At 30.5% G+C, this 13,301-nt stretch overlaps 1 protein-coding gene across 1 annotated transcript; it reads left to right on the top strand.

The window, feature by feature from the left end:
* Nucleotides 1–2,682: 2,682 nt before the first annotated feature.
* On the top strand, nucleotides 2,683–10,575 carry LIGB (catalytic LigB subunit of aromatic ring-opening dioxygenase family). The gene is made up of 3 exons (XM_028196097.2): nucleotides 2,683–3,233; nucleotides 8,891–9,264; nucleotides 10,089–10,575. The coding sequence occupies exons 1-3, from the start codon at nucleotides 2,874–2,876 to the stop codon at nucleotides 10,279–10,281; spliced, it is 927 nt and encodes a 308-aa protein (XP_028051898.2). The 5' UTR covers nucleotides 2,683–2,873; the 3' UTR covers nucleotides 10,282–10,575.
* The last annotated feature ends 2,726 nt before the right edge of the window (nucleotides 10,576–13,301 follow it).

Here is a 13,301-nt window from a genome sequence, read left to right as displayed (position 1 = left end):
ATTAATTTTCTACTTTTTTATTTTTTTTTTGGTTTATATTTTCCCATAAAAATGTAATGTATACTTTATATAATAAAAAATAAGATAAATTATGAATACATCCTTTAAAATTTGTTTAAAATAAGAATTGTCTATTGTGATTTAAAAAATTACAAATACTCGATTGTTAGAATTTTTCATTTAATAAAATTAACAAAAAAATTGAAATTTCTAATTATTCTCCTATTCAACAATAAAGTGCTAATTGAAATATATTTATGAAAACCAAACCAAATTTTAAGTCCCATCAAATGGGATCGATATTTATGATATCATTAAAAATTATTAAATAATTTAGTGATTTATTAATAAAATAGATTATATGTCATGTAATTAGAAATTTGAAAAGGCAATATGCAATTCTCAAAACTACAAGAAATAACTTGTATTTATCTAAAAAATAAAAGGAAAACATCAAATCTGTTGAGATTTCAAAAAATAATTACAAATTAGTAATAAACTTCATTAATATTAATAATTAAAATTATAAAGATTTGTTTGGTTTATATTTTGAAAAAAAGTTTTGAGTTTTGTGTTGTATTTGGAAAGATAAGTTTTTGAAAAAAGTTTTGAAAATTGAAAACTTGTTTGATTATAAGTTTTGAAACTACTTTTTAAGTTGTATATTTTGAAAGTATTTTTTAGAAATTTACAAATTAAAAACTTGTTTGATTAGGAGTTTTCAAAATTAGTTTTCCGAAAGAATTTTTTTAGGTCTTGTGTTTTTTTGTAATGTAGTCATTTTTTTTTGGGTACAATTTATAGTCAATTTTGTTTACTTCTTTTACATACATAATCTAAATGTACTTTTTATTTTTTTTTCCAACAAAAATATATGTTTTTATTTTTTTCAAAAAAATATTGTTTATTTTTTGAAAAAAATATTCTTTTTATTTTAATTTGTAGTTTTATAAAAAATAAATTTTATTTATTTTTTTAAAAAATTATTTAATTAAAAAATATTTGATTTTTCAAATATTTAATTTTTATATTTATTTATTATTTTTATTTCAAATATTTTATTTATTTTTTTAATATTGTTAAAACTTTTTAATTTTTTACCTTTTTAAATTTAAATTTTTTTGGATTGCCTATACATATATATATCTAAATCATAACAATTATTTGGTCAATGCTTAAAAAAAAATAAATAAAATTTTTTTGGAAAAAATAAAAATATATTTTTTGGAAAAAATAAAAATATATTTTTTGGAAAAAATAAAAAATAATTTGAAAGAACAAAATCAAATATATTTTTTTGATTTTTTTTTAATATAACATAAAATTGTATGAAAGAGTTTTAAAATTAATTTTGAAAGATAAGTTTTTAAAAAGAGTTTTGAAAATTAAAAATTTATTTAGTTATGAGTTTTGAAAAAAAAATTGAAATAAGTTTTGAAAATCCCTAACGAAAGGGATTTTGAGTTTTTGACTGTCAAATTGCTATTAAAAAATTAAATCAAACGGTATCAATTTCTCATGTATTTATAATGATTTTCTAAAAGATCCACTAACCTGTAATTTATCCTAGGAAATAAACACTAGCGTATTTTCTTGCAAGCCTGGTCTATGTAAAAATAATAATAAATAATACTTCACCTGTACAAATGTTAATTCAAATCATACAAATAAAAATGTACATATTCAAATCATAAAAATATTTAATTTGTTTGGTTCTAGTCTTTAGAAAATAATTTCTAAAAAATTCTACTTTTTTTTTTTTTGGTCATATCAATGAAATTTTTTAATATTTTAAGCAATTTTTTTAATTTTTTTTAGACACATCTAACATAAATACACTTAAAAAGTATAATATTTGTAAAAAAAATCTTTAAAAAATACATTAAGTGCCCCCAAAAAAAATGAAAATTCAGTGCATTTTTTATATTGAATTTTCATATTTTTGTGTATTTATTAATTTTTTTTAAATATTTTTTCATAAGTATTTTACTATTTAGATACATCTAAATGAAGTGTATCTAAAAAAAGTAAAAAAATTGCTCAAAATTATAAAAATATTCACTAAAAACAAAAAAATACGAAAAACAAAAAACAAAAAACTCAATTTTTAAAAAATTAAATTCAGAAAATTGAAACCAAACACACTAATTAATTCACCGAATAAATTTGCATCTCACACATATTTAACTTGCACCTCACATATATTTGAAGAATAATACTTTATGTATCAATTAATGTACTAATTAGTATACTAACCGATGATGTGACATAATTTTAGAAGTTTTGAATATTTGTAATTTGTTTAATAGATGAGATCAATAATAATTTTTAGACCTACAAAAAATAACTCGTATTCACCTAAAAAATAAAGGGAAAATATCAAAGCAGTTGAGATCTTAAAAAATAATTATATATCAATAATAAAATTTACAAATTTTAATAATTAAAATTATAATTTGAATTGATGTATTTATAATTATTTTCTAAAAGGCCCACTAACCTGTAATTTATCCTGAAAAATAAACACTTACGTATTTTCTTGCATTCAAAGAGAAAGAAAAGTAGTTTGAAATATTCTAAAAAAGTGCACTTTTTAGTTTAGTGACTTATATGGATTGGATTTAATATAATGTGTTAAAGAAGTGATATGATTTAAATAAGATAATGTGACTTAAATAGGATAATGACCTTTTAACTTTTTATATTATTTAAGTTACGCCAAACTTGAAACTTTTCTCTTACCTAATTTTCTTTCATACCAAACACCACCACAACAGCATCTTTCTTACCAAACACCACCACAACAGCATCGTCTCTCCTGTTATAGTCTTTGTCTATTTATATATATAATAATTCAATGGCAGACATGAGAAATGAGAATTGATCATTGGATCATCATAATAACAATAACCTTAACAAGCCTAATTTCTCTGTATCTCTATCATCGGCTGGTAAACGAAGAAGAGAGAAGAGGAGAGAAGATGAAAGGGGTGGCGGCGAAGGTGATGGAGACATTTTACATTTCGCATGGATCGCCGACGCTGTCGATCGACGAATCGTTGGCGGCGAGGCACTTTTTGAAATCATTCAGAGACACCGTGTACGGCCTCAAACCTAGCTCCATCCTCATCGTCTCCGGCCACTGGGAGACCTCCGTCCCCACCGTCAACGCCGTCTCTGGACCCTCCGACACCATCTACGATTTCTATGGCTTCCCCAAAGAGATGTACAAGGTTTTTGTTTTTATTTTTATTTATTTATTTAATTTATTTTTTATTTATTTATTTTTTCAATTAAAATTTTGGTTAATTATTATAGGGTTGATTACGCTAATGGCCTTGTTTGATTTGTATTCGAGAAACATGTTTTGAGGTGAAAAGTACGAAAATTTGTTTGGTTTAGTTTTTTTTTAAAAGATGTTTTGAAAAATTATTTTGAAAGAGAAATTTGAAAAAAGTGACTGATTTGATGTATATGAGAGAGAGATTTGTTTGGAAAATTTGTAAACCAAACAAGTTTTGAAAAAAAATTTTAAAAAAATTTATTTGGTTTGATTACTTTTAAAAACTTATTTGTAAAAAAATTTTTCCAAAATTTTTTGAGAAACACAAACCAAAGAAGATCTCTCAGCTATCACCAATACCTTCAAAGGAAAATTTCCATTGGGCCAGAAGTTTTAAAAAGTTGGTAGACAGGGAATGTGCTCTATCCACCTTATAATTAAAATGACATAATTATATATTTTTTTGAGTTATAATTTAAAAAAATATAACTAAATGAGATATAACTAAAGATTTCATGAGTGATATTAAAATATTATCATAATTAAAGGAAAAAATGACATAAGTAGAAATGCATATGTATATCCATTTTAAAGGGTGTGTATAATAGAATTTCTTGGTATATATTGTGGGTAATGCTATATACAAGTTGTGACATTTGTAGGTTTGATTACACAAATGTTAATTAAATTTAAAATATTGATAAATTATCATGATTATTTCACAATCCTTAGATGATATAATGGATTTTCTCCATTATAATCATGGAATGGTAAGGATCTTGGGGCTCGTTTGTTTTGGGGTTAAGTAGACGAGAGGGGATTAAGATGGTGGAGCTGTTATTTAGTATTGTGTTTGTTTGTAGAGTTGGGGAGGAGATTAGGATGGTGGAGGTGATATAGATGGAGGTTGGAGAGGGGATTGAGATGGAGGTTGGGGAGATGGTATTAGAAAAATAGTGAGGGGATTATAAATTGTTTTATTTTTTTTATTTTTTATATATTGGGAATTTTTTTATAAATATTAATGTTTAATTTTTTATATTTTTATATTTTTTTTATTATTTTATATAAAAATAATTTAACAATTCTTACACTAACAATTATCATCAAAACAAACACAATTTTACTTAATCCCCTCACTATGAATCCCCTCACTAACAATCTCCTCACTATTAATCCCCTTACTATGAATCCCCTCCATTCTACCTCTGAAAACAAACGGGGCCTTAGGGCCCGTTTGTTTTAGAGTTAAGTAGATGAGAGGGGATTAGGATGGTGGAGGTGTTATAGTATTGTGTTTGTTTGTAGAGTTAGGGAGGGAATTAGGATAGTGGAGGTGATATAGATGGAGGTTGAGTAGGGGATTGAGATGGAGGTTGGGGAGATGGTATTAGAAAAATAGTGAGGGGATTAGAAATTTTTTTATTTTTTATATTTTTTTATTTGTTTTATTATTTTATATAAAAATAATTTAACAATTCTTACACTAACAACTATCATCAAAACAAACACAATTTTACTTAATCTCCTCACTATGAATCCCCTCACTAACAATCCACTCACTATTAATCCACTTATTATGAATCCCCTCTATTCTACCTCTAAAAACAAACGGGGCCTTAGGACCCGTTTGTTTTAGAGTTAAGTAGATGAGAGGGGATTAGGATGGTGGAGGTGTTATTTAGTATTGTGTTTGTTTGTAGAGTTGGGGAGGGGATTAGGATAGTGGAGGTGATATAGATGGAGGTTGGGGAGGGGATTGAGATGGAGGTTGGGGAGATGGTATTAGAAAAATAGTGAGGGGATTAAATTTTTTTTTATATTTTTTATTTTTTATATATTGGGAATTTTTTTATAAATATTAATATTTAATTTTTTATATTTTTTTATTTATTTTATTATTTTATATAAAAATAATTTAACAATTCTTACACTAACAACTATCATCAAAACAAACACAATTTTACTTAATCCCCTCACTATGAATCCCCTCACTAACAATCCTCTCACTATTAATCCCTTTACTATGAATCCTCTCCATTCTACCTTTGAAAATAAACGGGGCCTTAGTCCCAATAGTATTATGGACTATGAAGTACTGATACTTCAAAACAAGTACTGTATCCGTGTCGGACATATGGACATTTCGGGGACACGAAAACAAGTATAGGACAAACTACATGGCATGTCCCCTTATTGAATTAATTTATTTTTAGAGGATATGCCGGGATATTTCAGGGACACACTAGGAACGTGCGAAGTTGTCTTTTTTTTTTCATTTTATTTAGTGTTTTTGATGAATATTAAATGTAGGGGTGGGCGCGGGTCAGTTGCTGCCACGGAACCTACAATCCGCCATCCGTCCGCCAGATTGGCGGATTGGAGAAAATCAATCCGCATTCGTCTGCCAATCCGGCGGATGTGGATTGAGCGGATTGACGGTTTGGTGAATGGATGCGAATCGGTTTGGCGGTTTAAAATTTTATAAATTTTCAACATAATTCAACTTGTGTACGTCCTCAAAAGAAAAAAGAAGAAAGTATTACAGTTAATGACTTAAAAAAATATTACAATCACTGCATGCCTCATCCAAAGTAAGAAAGTTTGAAACTTTAGAATATCACAATTACTGCATGCCTCATCCACATATTATAATCACAACATGCATCATCTACATAAAGTATTACAATCTGTGGTTCTTAAAAAATAAAAACAATTCAAACCACCAAAATCATGAACAGAGCAGTAGTAGAGATTGTATGTCTCTGTATTGTTACATTTATATTTGTTTTTGAAAACAAAAACCAACAGGCATATATCATATTTTCTATTTATTATTTTTAGAGATAGATTTAAAAACAAAAAAATATAGATAAATAATGCGTTTATTTTTTTAAATTCAAAAAAGATATTCAAGTTGAAAACTTTTTTCAACAGAATATTTAAACTATTTTTTAATTGAAAACACAAACAGAATATTTAAACAAACTGAAAACATAAAGTCTTATAAATTACTAGGGGTGTTCGCGGTTTGGCGGTTCGGTTGCGGCCAAAAGAATCTCAAATCCGCCATCCGTCCGCCAAATTGGCGGATTGGACAAAATCAATCTGCAACCGTCCGCTCGTCATCACGCATCCGTCCAAAATGCGGCGGATCGGTTCTGTCGGTTTTAGCGGATCGGTATATCCGCTGGTCACCCCTAATTAAATGTTGAATGCTGAATGCTTATTATTATTATTTTTAATTTAAATACTTAATAGATCATCTACAAAAAAATATATAAATTGTAAGTGTTAATTTAAAAGTGTTTTTTTAAAATAAAAAATAAAATAAAATTAGAGTTACTTTTTGTTGATATTAATTGTTTGTGAATGCAATATTAATCTAGATAGCAAATAAAAATATATTAAAACATATTTTATTGCTGTGTTCCCGCTGTATTCGCGTCTCAATTTTTTTTTAAATCGCCGTGTTCGCATCCGTGTCTGCATCCATATCCGTGCTTCTTAAATTATGAGAGTTATAACTAAAAACAAAAATGAGTTAATCAAAGAGCTCTTGAATCACAACTAAAATAATATCATAACGAATATCATAAATAATCATAATTAATACTGCAATATATCATGACCAAAATCACAGAAGTAGAATTGTATATAGAATTTTTCCATATATTGTGCATTAAAATATGTACAACATTTTTAAACAATCTTATTTGGGCCAGTTTGGTGCGCCTTAATTGAGTTGTTTATAATTTTTTTTTTAAAAAAATTTGTGTCAATCAGTTTTTTATTACAATTTATTAGGTAAAAATAATTTCAATAAATTTGAAATGTGTGCTTTTGATTTTTGACTTTTGAATTTTGAATTATTAATTTATCATAAACTACACTAAAAATACCTTACCATGTGCTATTAAGCACGTGTTAATACTTTTATAATTAGGGGTCAATATATTGTTGAGGGGTTTTGGTATAATTAATCCTTAATTATAATTAAGTTGTGTATTTTCATCAAAATTTCATTATACAGTTAATTCCGTACACTTTAGCTTGCTTTTCCATTTCTGACAGTAGAAATTAGACGTAAAAAACTAAAGCGAGATTTTAATGTGTAAAATGAAATTTAGGTGAAAGTGTAGTTAACTCTTGTAAATTTTCATCATAATGAACTCTTGGGAGTAGGTCCTCCCCTGTACTGGTTTTTCTTGCAATTAGTTTGGTTTGAATGATTTGGGAGACAGAAATCAGTATGCAGCTGTGGATCTAGGATTCAAGCTTAAGGTGAGTAAAATATAGTTATATTTCATTCAAGTTTAAACGAAAAGTGGTAGATTTGGTGGGGGAGGGGATGAGGGTGTGGTGGGTGGCAGAGGTGGGCGATGAGGTGGGATGGGCGCGGTGGTGGGTGTTGGTGTTTTGCACGTGACAATTTTTTGGCAAAATTTTGAATAAAAAAACATTTTTTATTTAGCATGAAGTGAAAAATTAAGGTCATGTCACTAAAAGTTAAATTTTGTTATTTATTTATTTTTTTTTTCATTTTTTCTTTCTCGTTCAAATCATTGATCTAAATAAACACAGTGTAAAAGTAAAATGTGTCACAATTGAAGTCACATGACTAAATTGATACTAGTGGGAAACTTAAGGAACCAACCCACAACCCACATATGCTAACTTAGACTAATCTGTTCATTATTTATTTTAGTTGTGGTTGTGGGTTGCAAGTTTGATTTAATATACCAGTGACAATGCAGGACATGTTTAAAAGTTTTAACTTTTGCTTTCATGAGGTTCCTTCCCCCTCGAAGTGGACTATTGTAATCTCCTTCATTTCTTTTGTTTTTATTTGTTAAAAAGGTATGTAACACTACATCACTAAGATTTATGTCTAACCAACCAGATAGAATAATTAGGCCTCGTTTGAAAACAGACTAATTTAGTAACTTTTTAGCTATTTGGCTAAAATATGAGTTAAAAAAAATTAGTATGTTTGGGATGACTTTTTGACTTTTTACGAAAAGTTGTGCAAAAAATAGAGAGAAAAGAGAATCTTTGACTTTTTGGTATTGACTTTTTGACTAATTTAGTAACTTTTTGACTTTTTAACTAAAAATGAGGGTTTCCAAACGAGGCCTTAGATGAACAACAAAGATGCCCTCATGTCTGTCCTTACTTCTCCCATCACCAAGCCAATAAAAGAGTTATGCAAACAAACGAAATCCGAACACATCCCAAGATAAATATTCCTTTTAACAAAGAAAGGCCAAATATGGAATTAGAGCATAAAATTTGGTGAAAATTTTAAAATTTTGGGTACCTAATTTTTGGCTAAATTTTTTAAAATTATAGAATCGACTTTAAAGTCAATTATTCATCTTTATTTTGAGTTAGCCGTTGGATCTGAAGCACATGTTTGATAATTTGTTGTAATACCAAAATAAGCTCAAGTTTCAAAAATATTATCTTGGGTGCCTAGTTTTTTGGCTAAATTTTTTAAAATTGGAGAATTGACTTTAAGCCAAATGTTCATCTTTATTTTGAGTTAGCTGTTAGCTGTTGGATCTGAAGCTTATGTTTGATTATTTGTTGTAACACCAAATTAAGCTCAAGTATCCGGCACCGGGAGCTCCAGAACTAGCCATGAGGGTGAAGGAGCTGCTGATGGCATCAGGGTTCGATCATGTGGATGTGGATAAAAAGCGTGGCCTAGACCATGGTGCTTGGGTCCCACTGATGCTCATGTACCCAGAGGCTGATATTCCGGTGTGCCAACTCTCCTTGCAGACCGACAAGGATGCAACTTATCATTATGACTTGGGGAGGGCATTGGCTCCTCTCAAGGAGGAAGGTGTTCTGATTGTTGGTTCTGGCGCTGCCACTCACAACTTGAGGACTCTCCGTCAGTCCAAAGACGGCTCTGTTGCTTCCTGGGCTTTGGAGTTCGATACATGGCTCAAAGATTCCCTTCTTAGTGGAAGGTATGTAGTTGCCATATACTATTAAGATTGTGTTTGGATCTTGAATTTTGCTACCAATTTGGGGAGGAAAAAGAAAAACAAAGAAAATATATATATAAAAAATAATTTTTATTTTTGTCAGTTGTCCCTTCCTACTGCTTTCCAACAAAAAATTTCTATACAAATTTAAGATCTAAATAGAACTTCAGTATTTCCTTGTCAGCAAAAAGAATGTACACATGCACAAGTTTGTCTTTCTGGTAGTTTGGTAGTATATCAATTGTGTCAAGTTCTTTGTGCATTTAGGATTCCGATGGAGTTTGATCAGGTTGCATTTAAAAAAAAATATAAATCAATTACATTTTTGGTCCTTAAAAGGTATAAATTTGGCTCTTTCTCAGTGGAAGGTAATTGCTATATACTGAAAGTATTTCCTTGTCTACACACAATGGAAATAGAATTAATGTGCTTGCTTATGTACAAATTTGCCATAATTGTCAGTAGTTCGGTAATTGGTAGCCTGTCAATTGGCTGCTATACATGCAAGTATGTCAATTTCTTCGTGGAATTTCCAATTAGTTTTCAACTACAAGTTTGGTAACATTGTGATACTAGCTGATGAACAACTCAGATCATCAGAATGGGCCTCGACTGCAGAGAAACAAACCTCTCTGCAACTGAAGAGAAGCCGGATCCATAAAAAAACTACTTGAAATGATCTTTTTATTTATATTTTGTTCTTTGCTATTCTGGCACAAACATGAAATCATTGTTAAGGTCCCCGACTAGAGAGATTGTTGTTTCCATGGCTTTGGAAGTGATTGTTTTGTTATTTCATCCTGTAGGTTTGAAGATGTCAATCACTATCAAGAGAAGGCACCAAATGCAAAAGTTGCACACCCATGGCCTGACCACTTCCATCCATTGCACGTAGCCATGGGTGCTGCAGGTGAAAATGCAAAAGCCGAACTCATTCACCATAGCTGGGACCTTCAAACACTTTCTTATGCCTCCTACAAGTTCACAACTGCAGCCTAAATACATTTGTCACAGAGGTGCAGCATCAACATCTTTGTCATTAAAAAATATTTATGTGCAGGGTAACCAGTCGATAAAAAACTCACGTGGTGGTCTCACTGTCGAGCCCACACGCTGTAAGACTCATTCTCTTGTGAATGTTCTGTGACCTGTTCTATTACCAGTTTCTGTATAAGTATGAATGTGTGTTTGTTATTATATTTGCCTCGGTGATTTTTTTGTTTTGTTCTCTTTGTTATGTATGAACTTTGAATAAGATGAGAATATCAATGTGAAGTGCATTTTAATTGAAAACGTGGAAAGATCCAATGAAGATACAAATCTTTTGGAAAGTTGATAAAAAGTTAGTTTTTTGATTTTTTTTGGGTCACATCACCTCTCTATTTTTTTACACAAAAAAAAGTCAAAAAAAAAAAAATCACAAAAAAACCAAAAAGCTAGCGACCAACTTTCCAAAACACCAAAAAGATACTGCTGAATTTCATGTTGCAATGTCAGTACTAGTTTTGCTTGACCTCCAATATTCATTCTGAATTCAGATTAGGTTGTTAATCTACTAAATTTGATGAGTTTTCCATGCGTTGTTTGACCTCCCATTCTGAATCAATTTGTTATTGAGTAATGTTAGAGACATAAAAGATTTATCAATTTTTTTTATCAAATGTCTCAAATAACATTTTCCTTTGTCATTGGAGGAGTAAAGGATGTTTTGCAGGATAGAAAAAGGGTAAAGAAAGGAAGGTTTATCGTGTAACAATTTTGTGTGTTTTTGTGAGTATGATCATATGAGTCTTTATCCATTACGGGAGTTAGATAGGAGAGACTTAGATGGATTCAATAATATGAATTATTCCTGCACACGGGAGATCCGCAAGTCTTCTCCCCAAAAGGACTTTAATCATAATTTGATCACAATTTATTGAAACATGTTTACGAAGAGTAAGTGATTAATAATTAATGAATAAAAAAACAAATGATCATCAAAAAAAAATTAAATGGGAGCAAGCCCAACCATCAATACCCCCCTTGATGATAGAAAAGTCGAGGTGTAGTCCATCGAAAGAGTCCATCACATGTCTCACTTTAATGATTTGAATCATTAAGTCTCTGTTTGGGAAATGAGTTGGTTTTTTGACTTTTTAGTTTTTTTAGCTATTTTAGCCTGAGCTAATTTGGGAAGAGCTTTTTGACTTTTTGATTTTTTTGACCTTTTTTTTGTGAGAGAAGAGTGTAATGATTATAGGTTGGATGTGATGTTTTATTTGTTGTGGCTAAAATAACCTATTTTGTCTTTTGTGGCTAAAATAGCCCCAAACCTCCTTGCCAAACGGAGCCTTAGTACAACACTATTTTATCAAAAAAAATTAATTAATTTAATTTAATAATTACAATTACATGGTATCATCATAGTTAATTTTAAAAAAAATTGATGACTTATTATTTTTTTATATAACTACGATAATCTAATTAATTTAATTTTTTAAACAAATATTATATGCATAGAATCATATAAATAAATAGTTTAAATAGTATAAATAAATGATTTAAAATGAACCATAAAATGTTAGCAGTTCAAATTATTGAAATGAAATCTAAAATGAGTTTAATAGGCCTAACAACACCTCTCCAATCCGATTAAGGACCGGAGAGAAGCCCATTCAAAAAATAAAAACTTAACAAATATGTTTAGAAACTCAAAACCAAACTGCTATTATGTTCTTGTTCATTTATTAATGATCACATCACATGTTTAATTTGTTCTTATTTTATCAAAGCGATGGTATGTTCTCTTTGAACGGGAGAGAGGTGTGGTTATCTCCCGTTCACTTATGCAACCCTAATAATTTATTTATTACAAATAACAAGAGTATGGATATAAAATTGATCACAGAATCAATGACATAAAACAATTTTTATGGCCAAGTTTGTTTTGTGTGTCAATTTCCGACCACACTGCTAACTCAGTATTCAGCTGGAGAGTACTGGCAGAATAGATGGCACCTGTCTGACTTGTAACAGAAAGAGAAGATTCCGGCGGTGGTTCGTCCACCCGGGGGCACTCCGACGATCAAGTCAGTATATCTCTCAAAGATAATCAATAATGCTAAACTCACTGTTCAGAATATAAATTGCGTACCTTAGACCCATCGGGGGTGCCTTTCTTTTATAGTTAAACTCAATCCTAGTCCCCATAGAAGCCTAGCTTCAATGGACTTTTGCTCAGTGCTTATCTTGGACTCTCCAAGAGATAAAGATAAACTCCCTAAAAGTATTATCCTTATCCATGCTGAAGTCCTTCCTCATTCTAGGACTCTTGTGCCTTATCCGCTTATCTCGAATTCCCATATCTTCGGAGATAACCTCGGCCTTGCCGAGATAACCTCGGCGTCATGACTAGGACACGTGGCACCTCGGCTGACACGTCGGCGTCACCTTGGCCATGTATTGGTACTCAGAAAATATATCCCCACAACTACCCCCCAGGTTCCATTACCTCGGCATTCTGAGGTGATGGGACCTATATCGATACTTCCTGCCAGTACATCAGTTTAGAGATTCCCAGCCGACATGTCTCTTTAAAGATCAAAAATTTCAAGAGCTCCCTCATGCGTATGAGTTGTCAAGCACAATACACTAACCGTCTTAACTACGCATTTTCCCTTTATTGGATCATACTCCGTACGCTCTTGTAAGTCATCTCGCGCCTGCGTGCGCCGTCTGACGCATACATCATTTTAGGCGCATTAATTGCTTTCTTTTTGACGCCGTTTCAAGTTTTAACAAACCTCTTTCTCCTTCCGTCTCTTCACTTTACATCGTTTCTGAAGCTCTATCTCTCTTTAGCTTTCTCAAATCCTCCATTGTTCAAACTTTCATAGCTCTGCAATTTGCTCCGTTTACCCCTTCCGGCGTAATTTTCACCGATCTTCCGCCTCTATAACCGTCGCCAGTCTTTGGCAGTCCCCATTCCAGCTTCCCTCTTTCTAGTAAGCCATTGTTCCTCCTGGTTTTATTTCTTG

The sequence above is a fragment of the Camellia sinensis genome, chromosome 1 (genome assembly GCF_055761805.1).
Source record: "Camellia sinensis isolate YWXY chromosome 1, ASM5576180v1, whole genome shotgun sequence".
In the NCBI taxonomy this organism is placed as follows: domain Eukaryota; kingdom Viridiplantae; phylum Streptophyta; class Magnoliopsida; order Ericales; family Theaceae; genus Camellia; species Camellia sinensis.
This window is presented reverse-complemented; position numbering and strand designations above follow the sequence as displayed.